Source organism: Pempheris klunzingeri, chromosome 14, assembly GCF_042242105.1.
Source record: "Pempheris klunzingeri isolate RE-2024b chromosome 14, fPemKlu1.hap1, whole genome shotgun sequence".
NCBI lineage: Eukaryota > Metazoa > Chordata > Actinopteri > Acropomatiformes > Pempheridae > Pempheris > Pempheris klunzingeri.
Genome location: NC_092025.1, coordinates 16,980,963 through 16,993,585, shown reverse-complemented (window position 1 = coordinate 16,993,585; position 12,623 = coordinate 16,980,963). Strand labels below are relative to the sequence as shown.

General features: G+C 41.4%; 1 protein-coding gene across 1 annotated transcript in view; it reads right to left on the bottom strand.

Annotated features, from left to right (window-relative positions):
* septin8a (septin 8a) overlaps nt 1-12,623 on the bottom strand; it is a 32,669-nt gene that overhangs the window by 17,345 nt on the left and 2,701 nt on the right. Inside the window, exons 2-4 of the mRNA XM_070843089.1 lie at nt 4,376-4,490; nt 3,862-4,057; nt 40-226 (exon numbers count right to left, since the gene is read on the bottom strand). Of these exons, the coding sequence (XP_070699190.1) occupies nt 40-226; nt 3,862-4,057; nt 4,376-4,490 (498 nt within the window). The remainder of the gene's footprint in view (nt 1-39; nt 227-3,861; nt 4,058-4,375; nt 4,491-12,623) is intronic.

The following is a 12,623-nucleotide window of genomic DNA, read 5'->3' as shown; positions in this document are numbered from 1 at the left end:
CTCTATATGAATGTGTGTTTGTGTGTCCGTTGTGTGTACCTTGCTGTCCAGTTTTTTCATAGTGACGAGGTCCAGGGACTTGAGGGAGTGTCCTGTCGGGGCGATGAAATAAAGGCAGATGTGGATCCTGGTGTCGTGGTAGTTAAACAGCGAGCGTTTGATCTTCAGCTCTTCCTGGAGATAGTTTTCAAACTGAGTGTCGATGTAGTCGACGATGGGCTTGTAACTGTGGGGACAGCAAAGGAGGAACTGTAAGGATACCTGTCTATGGGTGAAAACCATAAATATTTGCTTTCTTATGCATTGGTAATGAATATAAAAGAAAATATGGATTTGTCATTGGGGAAATGACCCGAGATAGTTATGTTTTCAGTAACTGCCTGATCTGATTCTATGCCAAGATCTCAGCTTAGAGCTGTACAGTTTGGTGCTGCATGAATTTTGTGCTCGGATTATGGGAGTCTGATTGAAGCAAATCAAAGAGGCTGAAAAACATCCTCTTCTCTCTCACAGTAATGTGATGGCCATTGTAGCTAATGGTGTCACCAGTAAATCACAAAGTATAAATACGCAGTACGAAAACAGGAGTTACTTTTTTTAGACAATAGAGCTGCTTTTTGTGAATCAGATTTGTCTACCTCTCCCGAACCTATTTCAAAAGTCCATCACAATTCTCCTTGCAAGGACATGCTGCATTGGTAAACAATATCCATCAGTATAAATTAGATGAATGAAAAATTTCCAAACATAACATTAATACATTGCCAAAACATTGTTTTTCATGGGGAATATTTTTATGTTTATATAGTTTTTACATACTTCAAGTAGCAAAGAGGAGTCAAACCAGGACATATAACTAAAGATGTGTCAAGTGCTCGATTGCTTCTGATTCTGCATTATTTTCTCACTCCAGTGATGATTAAAATAAATGTCAAGGAATATTAAATGTTCTTTTTTTCTTTAAATGTTACCTTTTGTTTGTTATGTTGACTTGTCTCCATGTGCCGTTTTTAATGCATTTAAACTCCAAAACAGTCACCAGCCTGATAACGTTAAGTCACGAGACAGCTTGAAGATCAATTATGCCACATTAAAAGCAACATCATATGGAGCACTTTATTTGAGTCTGCAGCTTTAATTCATTTGGTTGGCCATCAGAAGTCGGACGCACGTTTAATGACGTCCATCGCAGCCATCTGAGGCTGTGGTTTATTGGTCACCATAGAAATAAGTCTCACAGTCCTAGTTAGAGCTCATGACAGACAAAATATCTCTGCTCGGCTATCCTGAATCAACATTACATCATTTAAACCCCCCCGCCCCATCCGAATGCTTCAATGTAAGTGAAGTTAAACCCACATGATCAGGTCTACAAAAAGTGCCCACTACAGTAGAAGCACCTTTTCTGAACTTTGCCTTTAGAAGTGAGAAGATACTCTGGCCCATCAATAAGAAACAAATGTACAGATTCAGGGTTATAAAGGAGACATGTGATGGCCAGCTGTTTCTTTGTGTGAGTGTGTACAGTCCAGAGTTCATTACATTTAACTGAAGTTGTTGGCTTTAATCAGATACCAAAACTCACTGGTAAAATGTTAAGTAATGTCCCATTGTTTGCCATCATAATCCCTGCTAATTACTTTTAAATTAACAGCAGGTTTTACTGGTAATCTAATCAAATCCCAGCAAGTCATCCTACATTCTGCTTAGCTGCTCGGAACAATACATCGCATGAATAAAATCTATTCTATATCCTCAGCTAGCACCATGTTTACAGTCATCTGTCCGCTCCCTTCACATGCATCTTCAATCTTCTCTGTGGAATGCACCAACTCTGACCTTTCGAAGCTCCCTCAGTGTGCCTATACAGGGTCTGTCCTTCAGCATGTTGGTTTATACGGCCTTCAGAGAAGGCTGCTATCAAAGGGCGTGAGAGTGCAGCTTGCTGGCTTGGTCACAAGAGGAACACTCCATTACACAGCTGAATGTTAAAAAAAAAAAAATCTAAAACCATTTCCTCTTTCTTGCTGTCCCACCTCGTCTTATTTCCATCCAACAGAGAAAACCAAAATGTACAGAAACCTGGACTGATATTACTTTGTGTCTGTTTCTCGCATTTGTATCCCTAGGCAACATTGACCTTATTTGGGCAAAACTATGGCGTCGTCATCTTGCAAGCAGAAATGAGGGTTTGGATAAGGACTGACAGGAAAACAGTCAGGAGTCAGATGGAAAACACACTGAAGCATGTGCTTCACGCATATGCTCCGGGTACCAGATGAATGGAATTTGACTCACAGGAGAATACAATGCAACTCAATGAGAACAGTTTATCAGAATATATCAAAAAGGTCCTGATGTAGTGAATAGAACTATTGGTCAGATTTACCATGGTTTGTTTTATACCGTGTCATCTATATCCTGCTAAGGGTTGATTTAAACCACGTACTGTATGGTGATAAGTAGGTCAAGAAACATTTGAGTATCACAGAATATAACTAAGCATCATACAACAACTTAAATGTAGTTAACTTGAGTATTTCCATTTTATGTTACTTCATACTGCTCTACTTCATTTAAAGTGAAACTTTACTTTACTTTCACTCCACTACAGTTATCTGCCAACTGTAGTTACCTCTTAATGTTCAAATAAGGGTCGTACATAAGAAATATGACAAGCATATAAAATGCATCACAACGTCAAATCAGTTGTTCCCAACCTTTTTGGCTTGTCAGCCTTTACAAGAAAAGCAGTGTAGTTGAGCCCCCTTGTCATGTTTCAGAGGTCTACGAATTGTTAGCAGGTCCACCAAAGAGACATTTTCCCTCCTAACTTCCTATATGGTTTCATTTAGATTGTTGTTTTAAGCTGATAAAGAAAAATGTCATGAGTACAAATTAGTGTAGTAGGACTTCCCCTCTAACGTTAACCATGTCATGATCCCTCTTATTCATTTTGTGACCACTTAGAGAAATGGAATAATTTAACTGTACTTAAAGCAGTTTCATCAGTGTTTAAGCAGAACTAGTTTTAACAACCTAATAGTGCCATATATAGCAAAATGATATATAGTTCAGAGGGGCCTCTTTTCCACAGAGGTACTTTCAGATACTTCAAACCTGCTATGAGGAGTTTTTAACTGGTTATGAAACAGTCTCAATTTAACACTGATGCCTGTGTGATCCACATAAGCAAACAAGACCATCAGTGAGAAGACTGGCTATAATGGATGTTTCTGTTTTGTATTTCTAAATGCGTGCCACCAAGTCCGATTCCCTGTGGAACAATTTACTCAGACTTATGCTCGCTCTCTTCCCTGTCCTGTTCTTGTGGTCGTACCACCTGCTGCGCTGCTTAGTCCAGATGGTCTGGCTGGACGTTAGCCAGGAAGAGCCTTGGGTCCAAGCTGGGTTAGGTTAGCTCTTATCCCAAACTCTTTTCTCTCCTCCTCAGGCCATTGCACCGCCCGCTGCGGCACTTGGTCCAGCTAGTCTGGCTAAATGGCTGCGAGATGCCGCAGGCAGTGATCTTCTCACTGTCCAATGCTCTTAATCCAAACCACAACACTTCATTTTGGAGGTGCTCAAATGTAGTCTTTATTCCTGGAAATGCTTCTGCTTTTGTCTACAGGCACCATCAAAAACAATGCAAAATAAAAGTTCCATGTAGCTGCTTTGAGCATTATTTGCTGATAATACGTCTATACTCAGCATAATTTTGAATAGAGGACTTGTACTTGTATTTTTTATATATTTGTAATGGTCTGGTGGAGACCAGTGTGAACCTAAAGATCTCGGCATGCTTTGACCTGCACATCAGTGTCAATAATCAATGTCATTGATTATCATTTCCACCCTCACCTGTCCTCTTTGTTGATCTGATCACCGAAGCCAACAGTGTCAACAATTGTCAGTTTGAGGTGGACATTGCTTTCTTGCAGGTCGTACGTTCGCGGCCGCAGATACACGCCATTCTGATAATGGCTCGCCTCTTCGTTCTCAAACATGGTGTTGAAGAGCGTGTTCATTAACGTTGACTTGCCGATACCAGTCTCCCCTGTAGACGGCAGGAAGTGGAGAGAAATGGAAGAGAGAGAGAGTTAATACTCAGTAACGGGGGAGCAATTCATCAGCTTTCAGACATGAGGTTTTTGTTGCCGCAACACAAGTGGGAGGCCTGTGCATTTCTTTCAAGTCAGGAAAAAAAATCTGAACGCTGTTTTGTTGCATGTTGTCTGGAGAAAAACAAATCAAGTAAGGATAAAGACAAATGTCCAGCAGTTACGGCGTGGCATTTCCTTGAGTGGCTACTTGTATACAATATGTAACACAGTCTGTCACGCACATCACACACACGCTGTCGTTTAGTACTCACCTACGCAGAGAATGTTAAAACAAAATCCCTGTGTGACCGATTTACTGACCAGTTGGTCAGGGAGGCTGTCAAATCCAACATGTCCGCCCAAGCTCAGGTTGCGCTTCTCTTCGTTCTGCGGGGCACAAACAGAGCAAAACGAAGCATTAAAGGCCTTGTTTAATGTGAGGAAAACACACATGGGGAAGACATTAGTCAGAGGTAGGAAGAGCTGGTCGCTGAAGCCTTCACATTCCTATGCAAATGAACATCAAAGACTCTCTGTGCGCTCTGCAGATGCAAAATCCATCGCCTAACATTATGAATTAGGTAATCAGGGCCTGCAGTGAGGATGAGCTTCAAGCGTAATCCTTCACAAGCACGAGGAACTAAAGACATTTCCACACAGAGAAAACATGCACTTTATAGGAAGCAGCCAGAGAAATGAACTCATTTCTCGATTTAATACTCTGTATTAAATCTCTAAATGAGAATATCCTCCTTTGGGAATAAAACTCGCTTTCAAAGTAGCAGGGTGTAACTTTAGCAGTTCTTTTGAATAATTACAACAACACAACCATTTTGAAGCTACTCCTTTCTATTACTTTATTACTGATGGGTCATCATGGCCACATTGTACAAGCAATGTGAATATATGATTTTAAAATGCTTATCTTCAAATAAAGTGCAACAAGCAGCATCACCCAACCTGCATACAAAACCAAAAATGAACTCTGATCACCACTGCTACAGTAAATTGTTGCGGATGCATAACCACTCTGTAATCAATCTGCTTTTAGGAGAGAGCATCCCGGAACTAAAACCGCAACGATTACCGATGTACAACAAACCAAAAGACAGACAGACAAAACTATTGGGTTGTAAGCATTTTCACCTTTGATCTCCCTTATCTGACCCATCTCGTCTGAAGGAGAGACAGGCAGTCAAGGGAGAGAGCGTGTTAAAGCTGTAGAGGAGGGGAATAGACAGCACCTTGAGATGAATGAGGCCACCCGAGCTCGTCTGGCTCAGCCACGAAGGACTGCATACTTGAGGGCTGATGTCACCAAACACAGGCAGCCTGAGAGCAGAGCAGAGCTCAGCTGAACGCAACTCCACTCTACTGAACTGAGAGGTGGAGGCAGGCTCTGCATACACAGTAGATGACTTATAAACCTGACTGAATGCACAATAAAAGGATGAGCAGTGAGTTGCTTGTGTGTGTGTGTGTGTGTGTGTGTGTGTGTGTGTGTGTGTGTGTGTGTGTGTGTGTGTGTGTGTATGTGTGTATGAAGGAATAGAGAGAAACAGGGCTTAATGTGTCAGGTAACACCACTGGAGTAATCCGACGTGAGCTGAGCTCGGCAATACTGAGTCAAGCAGCAGCGTCCTGTGAGTTTACTACATTAAAACCCGTGTTCAATGGAAGAAAAAAAATAAAAAATCTATATAAGCTGTAAATATGATTTAAAAGCGATGCTGGTTGTGAAACATCCAGCCAAGCCAAGAAAATGGGTTTCATGGCAAGTTAGGTAGAAGCATAGCCACAGTTACAAACTCACATTCTTAACTGCTGTGGTTTCTTTGTGCAACGTGTTCATAGATATAAGGAGGGGCAATACTACATTGATTAAGTCTGGACATAAAACAATAGTCATGTGCCCATATGAATGACTGGTACTGTATAAAAATCACTCCGTCACTATCCCTCCTTGCAGCCCAGAAAGAGAAAACAGTCCACAGAAACACAAAGGGGGAATTTCGTACTAAAAAGGCTGTAACTTTTGAAGATATCCACTTTTTTGATTTGACAAAGTCAAACTGCTAAAGCCTCGTATTAACTGTGGAATGTATTCTTACTGTGGAGGCCTGTGGATTCACTTACACTGGAAGTATGTTAGGAGGGGATGGCCAATATGAGCAGGAGGGACAACGACAGCCAGAAAAATCTCTATCAGTGTTTAAATGGGCACCTGACTATTGAACTTGAGGTTGAGTGCATGACAGACAACATTAATGAAGATGCTAAAATGAGGGACAAAAGCATTTCAAAGGGTTTCAGTGCCGTGCATAGTAGGTCTCACACACACACACACACACACTTTTAGCCATTTATTTGGTTGCTCGTCTGATTTTTGATGGCAAAGCTTGTGTGCCTTTTGATTATTGTGATAATTGTAAGTCACTTTGAGCAAAAGCATCTGCCAATAACAGGAAAGTCTTGTTAGTCATACTCAGTAGCAGGCTCACAGGAAAGAGGAAGATGCAGTGGCTATTTTTTTGTTTGACAAGCTTTGGGTATACAGTGATTAACAAACAACACTTAATGCTTCCCTGTGGTATTCATCTTGGCGAAAGAAGCTTGTGGAGATACTTGGATAGACTGCTGGAGGGGGAGGGTGTGATCTCCAGTACTGGACCTGGAGGGAACCCAGCGCAATGATTCTCTGGATTCCTGAGTTGTGTTTAAAATGGGAGAAGTCGACAATTCATATTAGACTTTATTTATGCAAAGTAGCATAAATACGGGCCCCTTCCTTCAACACCCCAGTGATCCAGTTTCATGTGTGGCAGCTGCCTCACTGCACACAGTTGGTGATTAGGCGTCCTGCTCGAGGGCACCTTGACAACATTTTTGTGCAAGTGGGGAATTTTTTTGGTCTTATGCTGCATGTCTGGAAATTTAACCCTTCAGGTCACAGGCTGACTTCTGGAAACGCACCGTACACCTACATGCACACATATCTGGGAATTCAGAGAAGCATTATCAACAAGTTTATGTCACTCTCACTCTTAAGGAGTTCTTTAATGTTGTAAACCTTGTTTCAGTGGAAATTGCTCCAAACTTACCAAACCACAATGGTGAAACTCTGCGATTCAGAAAAATAACAAAGATCCTGACTCATGAGATAATTCTAGGTTGACCTCCTACACTGAACCAGACCGAGCTGTCAGTGGTACATAATCTTTGTGCGAGAGTGAGTGAATCATAAGAGGCAGATGGGTCTGTGACTGAGGGCTACAAAAAGAGCATGCAGACCTGACCAACAGTGTTATCTTTAAGGATCAGAAAGAATAGAACTGCAGACGTGGACATAAACTCACAAAGCTGTGATTTCACTGACTGAATGTATGAGCGTGCACTGGATTCAGTGGTAAAAAGAAGTACTAAGATCCTTTACTGAAGTAAAAGTAGTAACACAACAATGTAATCAGTAATCAAATTGCTGCATTTATGCTCATGAAAAATTCAATGTTTTGAGAAAACACTTGAAAAAATGGGTCAGGATTTTAGAATATTTATTTAGAGCATCTTTGCTTGAAATGCACATCCCTACTTGAAACAAGTTGATTTGCACTGACAAAGGTTGAAATATTTTGGCAGCACAAGCAGAAACTTTCACCTTTTTTTAACAAAAGTAAGACTTAAGGACTCAATTAAAGAATTAAATTACATGATTTGATAAGAAACCGATTTTGTGCACTGAACAATGCATTGAGTTAAATAAGCAGATCATGTGTTTTGTATGAAAAATCTGCAATAGCTAGAAACTGTCAAAAAGTTATCAAATATATGGTATAGTAAAAGGCACATGATTTGAAATGTTATACAGCAGGCGTACAGAATAGAATAGGAGGAAAGTGACACACTGAGAAGACTTTGCTAGCATGCCAGTCCTCACTCATGTATGCACAGTGAGAGCTACAGCCGATCACTATTATCATGTGAAAACATTTTTAGTGTAGTTGAATGATGTAGTTCACTATAAAAATTGATTTCCCATTTTATGAAGCTCTCCTCAGACCAAATCTATTACATGAACAATAAATCAGAGAGCTAAAAATAAACCAGATTGTGTACGTTCCTCAAACATTTAATAAGCAAAGCACAACAACGCCCATCAGCTAAAGAAGTACACCAGAGTTATTAGGGAAACAGTGAGGCATCTGTGCGTCTACCCATCCAAGCTTATTCGGAGAAGATAAGAGCAGCAGTGTAAAGTATGACAGGAATGAAAATCTTCTGGTTAACTGTCCTACGGTGAGGAAACAACACTGTTCCCAGGCCACCGTATCACCAGGCCAACAGGAAATGGCTGCACATAGGGGCCCCAGGTGGCTCACAGTGAAATGAGGCATGAACTGCATAAGCTAGTTCACAGTGCTGTGCGTTTGTAGCCGGCTGATGTGAACCGCTTTTTTTCTGTCAGCAATAGGCCCTTTTCACAGAAGACCTTTTGACTTATCGCAGAAGCAATGAAAACAACTGGGGCTACTAACTCATACCCAGTTATTCAGAGCAAACACTATGACCTGATACGAATTAATCAAACCAGCACACCATGTGGTCACAGTGGGTCTTTCTGCTAAGCTACAGAGTGAATATCCACTCCTACCCACTAAACAACTGTGACAGTGTCAGTCATCACTGTAGACATTTTAATAAATATTTTCACTGTTGTATAACTCAATTATATCCATTATGTTTCTGATTAAATTATTGTTTAGTCTATGAAATGACAATAAAATGATGAAAAATGGCTACTACAATTTCCCAGAGCAAATTCCCACGTTTTTTACTTAATTACCCCTCAGACACAAGTGAGACAAATGCACACTCCAAAAGCCAGGAAGCATAATGTTGCCATGGTTGAGGGAGTTCGGCTGTGAGCTACATCTTGAGCCCCTTTTTCGGCCTATATTTGTTGACACTTTGGTAAACCAGCACCATTAAAAGCAATGTCTGCAGTTTACCCATGGATATAATCTTTCATGACTTTGATTCTTGAGAAAATGTATGGATGTTTATTCATGCTGGACATCAAAGACATGATATATATATAGATCTATATATATGTCACATTAAATCTAGAAACATATGCACCATGTTTGTGTGTCCACAATCGACTGAGTTCTAGCTCCAAGAAAAAGTAGCTTAGGTGCCTTGATTGAGCAGCGTGCCATGCCGCAGTACTGCTGCAGCTCCAAATGCTGACCGTGTTGATGAGCGGACCACATCGGCAAGCTGAACAGCAACAACTAAGTTCCTGTTGTTTTCAGAACACCAGCATGTACCTGTCACTTTCGTCTCGTGTAGTATCTTTGCCTCGCATCACAGAAACGAGTGAAGACCCTGGCAGCACGTAAGTAAACTCACAAAGCACTTGATGTAGCAGATGTAACAGTATGGATTTTCACTAAGAGTAAAGCAACATGTCCTTGCGGTTTGGCGGGTCATCATAAACCAGAGAAACACACTGTATGGACGGTGGGCATCACATGACTGTGGTATTGTGGTAAGGCAGTCATCGTCACATCACTAGCGGTGACAAACTTTTTGAAAGGTTACATAAATTTGTGATGCAGATCTAACCTGACACAAACTGGAGGCAGACCCAAGATCTTTAAGCGCCCGTCACTCTACAGACACGTTTTCAGCGAGCAGCAGTCCTGATACGACCACAGACTCTCAGTGTTTCAGTCAGTCATTCTCTCCTCTCCCCTCCTGCTGTCTCTCTATCCCCTCTTCAGTTTCTCTCGCCCTCTGGCCTCCATTCCCACCTGACTTGTGTCTGACTTGTGTTCTCAGTTCTGTGTCTGCTTCGGTGAGCCGCCGCCTGACAGACAGCAGCAACCTGACAGGCTAAGACACACACTGCTGCAGCATGATGCTTGTGTGTGGAGAAACACGCCAAGGGAAGGCCTCCGAAAAGGCTTCAAATATTTACAATAACTTAAGGTGCTCTTTGTATAAAACTGGTTTCCCTTAAATGTTGTGTTTTCACATTAAATTTTGAAGCGGTCAGTCTGGTTGGTATTCCTTATTTTCACAATGGTATTTTCTTTTCCTTTCCACTTTTCCACTTCCTATATGTATTATTTATATTCTTTATTCTTGGGACATACATTATATACACTAAACTTATTGAGCTGGGAACCTAAATAATTCAAAATAAAAAAATGTAGACATATTGTGATCGCTTTGTGTGAAAATTTTACAGGCTAGAGGAGAGTGGGGGCTTCAATAAGATGGCCTGGATTTGAGACTGTCCAGCTTCTCAAAGCAAGGCTGGGAACTAAAAGGGCCGGAGCTTTTATCATAAATCTTTCTTATAGTCATAGTTTAATCAAACATGTGCATGTGTGTATGCAACTGTGAGTATCTTTGCTGGAGTCCAAAATATGAATAATCTACCCCACCAAAACATCATATGAGCCTACTGGCATCTATTTTTAGACTAAAAATTACTTGTGTGAAGAAAATACTACGGTTTCCGAGAGTGACTCATCTTGTTGTGGTTGGTTAACAAAAGCTCGAGGGAGTTTTCACACCTGTGCTTTTTTGTCCGCTTAAAAATGGACTCTGGTTTTATTTTCCCCCTTGGGCAGGTGTGAACTCAGTAATAATCACACTCGGGTGTGAACCAAAACAATCACACGAAGACCCTTTAGAGGACACGGCCTCAGTCCAGTCCACAGCAAACCTCGGAACGGTTAGTTTGTGGTGGGAATGAGATCCAATTTAAACCCGACCCAACTAACAGGTGTACCCCACAAATTTGAGCTAAACAGCCCCCTGTAGCCAGATTAACATGTTGATCATTAGCATGTCACTGAACATGCTCGGCATTACCTCAGTCATCTGAAGGCAGCACGTCTCCTTTGCAAAGTGATGTGACGAATGACCAATATGATGAGTGAACGTTCTCACATGGTTTGCAGTGACGCACTTTGGTTCTCTTGGATTTTTCTCTGCGTGAAAAGAACAGGAGCCAAGGGGAACACGCTCCAAGTTTACAAACTCCTCAACTGATCGGGACCAGAGCGACCGAGCTGTGGTTGTGAAAGCGCCTTATGTTTAGCTGTTGAAGTGGACTCTCTGCAAGCAACACCATCTTTATTTGGTGTTGAGGACGGATGTTTGGGGGCTTCCGGAGACACTATGGGGCTTAATTCAGCTTAGCATGTGTGAGGGGAGGAGACCACATGATCACCTCAGACAAACCATCACACATATTTAGTACTCAGATGAGGTGGCTGGTGCTTCCTGTCCAATGACTATCACGACTATTTACGAGTGGCTGATGTCTTTTAAATTGTAATCATGTGCTGACATGTGTTACATCAAGATCTGAAAGGGTCACATTCCATCCTCTGCCATCAAGCAGTTACTATAGTTGGAGAAGATGTTTTCGCAATGTTGTCAGCTCCTCCCAACCCTCCGATTTCGTCCGTGTCTATCGCTAGAGCCGTCCTCCTGCCGCTACTTGTGCTAGCGGTGGTGTTGTAACAGCAAAAATGTTGACGGTTGAGATTTGGATGATGTGTGTGTTATCAAGAATCAACAAGCACGATTATAGAGACTTGTGTTATTATAATATCAAATGCTTTCTCCCCCCCCCCCCCCCCTCCCCCCCCTCTCTGCTCTAGTATCACACTTCTGCACAACAACTGTGTGACCACATTACTGCTCGGCCTCATCGCTCATCTATGCCCAGCAGGAAAGACGAAAAATGAGTGAGACGGACGAGAGAGGAGACAGGAACCATTTTACGAGACAGATGTACAGCTCAGTCATCTTTACTGGGCTTTTCAAAAATGCATAGTTTCCTTACTATCGCTGATGAAAAGAAATAGTTTTATTGTTATGTCAGTTATCATAGGTACCACAAACCAAACTCTTCATGTTTTCTTTATGAATTAGAGGTAAAACTTGTCTGGATGTGGTGAGCCTCTCTCTCTCTCTCTAACACACACGCATGTAGAAGCATTAACACATGCTAAGTAAGATAAAAAAGGCATTCTTGTTTCAAGATCTGGACGAGTTATACTTGCTACTGAGTGCTGTTGGTGAAGACGACATCAAGGAAGCAAACTTGATTTAATCACAGACTGTACACTCTTAAAAATGTGATCCCGGGAGACGGCACTTTAAGTTAAGTCATAAAAAATGTTGATATGAGGCACCTATGGTTTGACGGATATTAACCGACCTCTGATCTGTACAATCTTTTTATTAAACTTATCATTTTGTGGCTTTTTTGGATGCAGTAAACCCTGTTTCCATTTTGTAGTGATAGGATTGATGAATCTGAGAAGATAACAGGAGAGACTAGTGGTTTTCACATGAGAAAACAGTAAATTAATGGACCTCTCTTATTTCCTGGCTTTCTTTTACGGGCATCACAATGCGACTGAATTAGTATAAAGTATAAACTGTCCCTCTGTTGCCAGAGCCGTCTCAGCAAAGTCAGCTTTGGGTGAATGA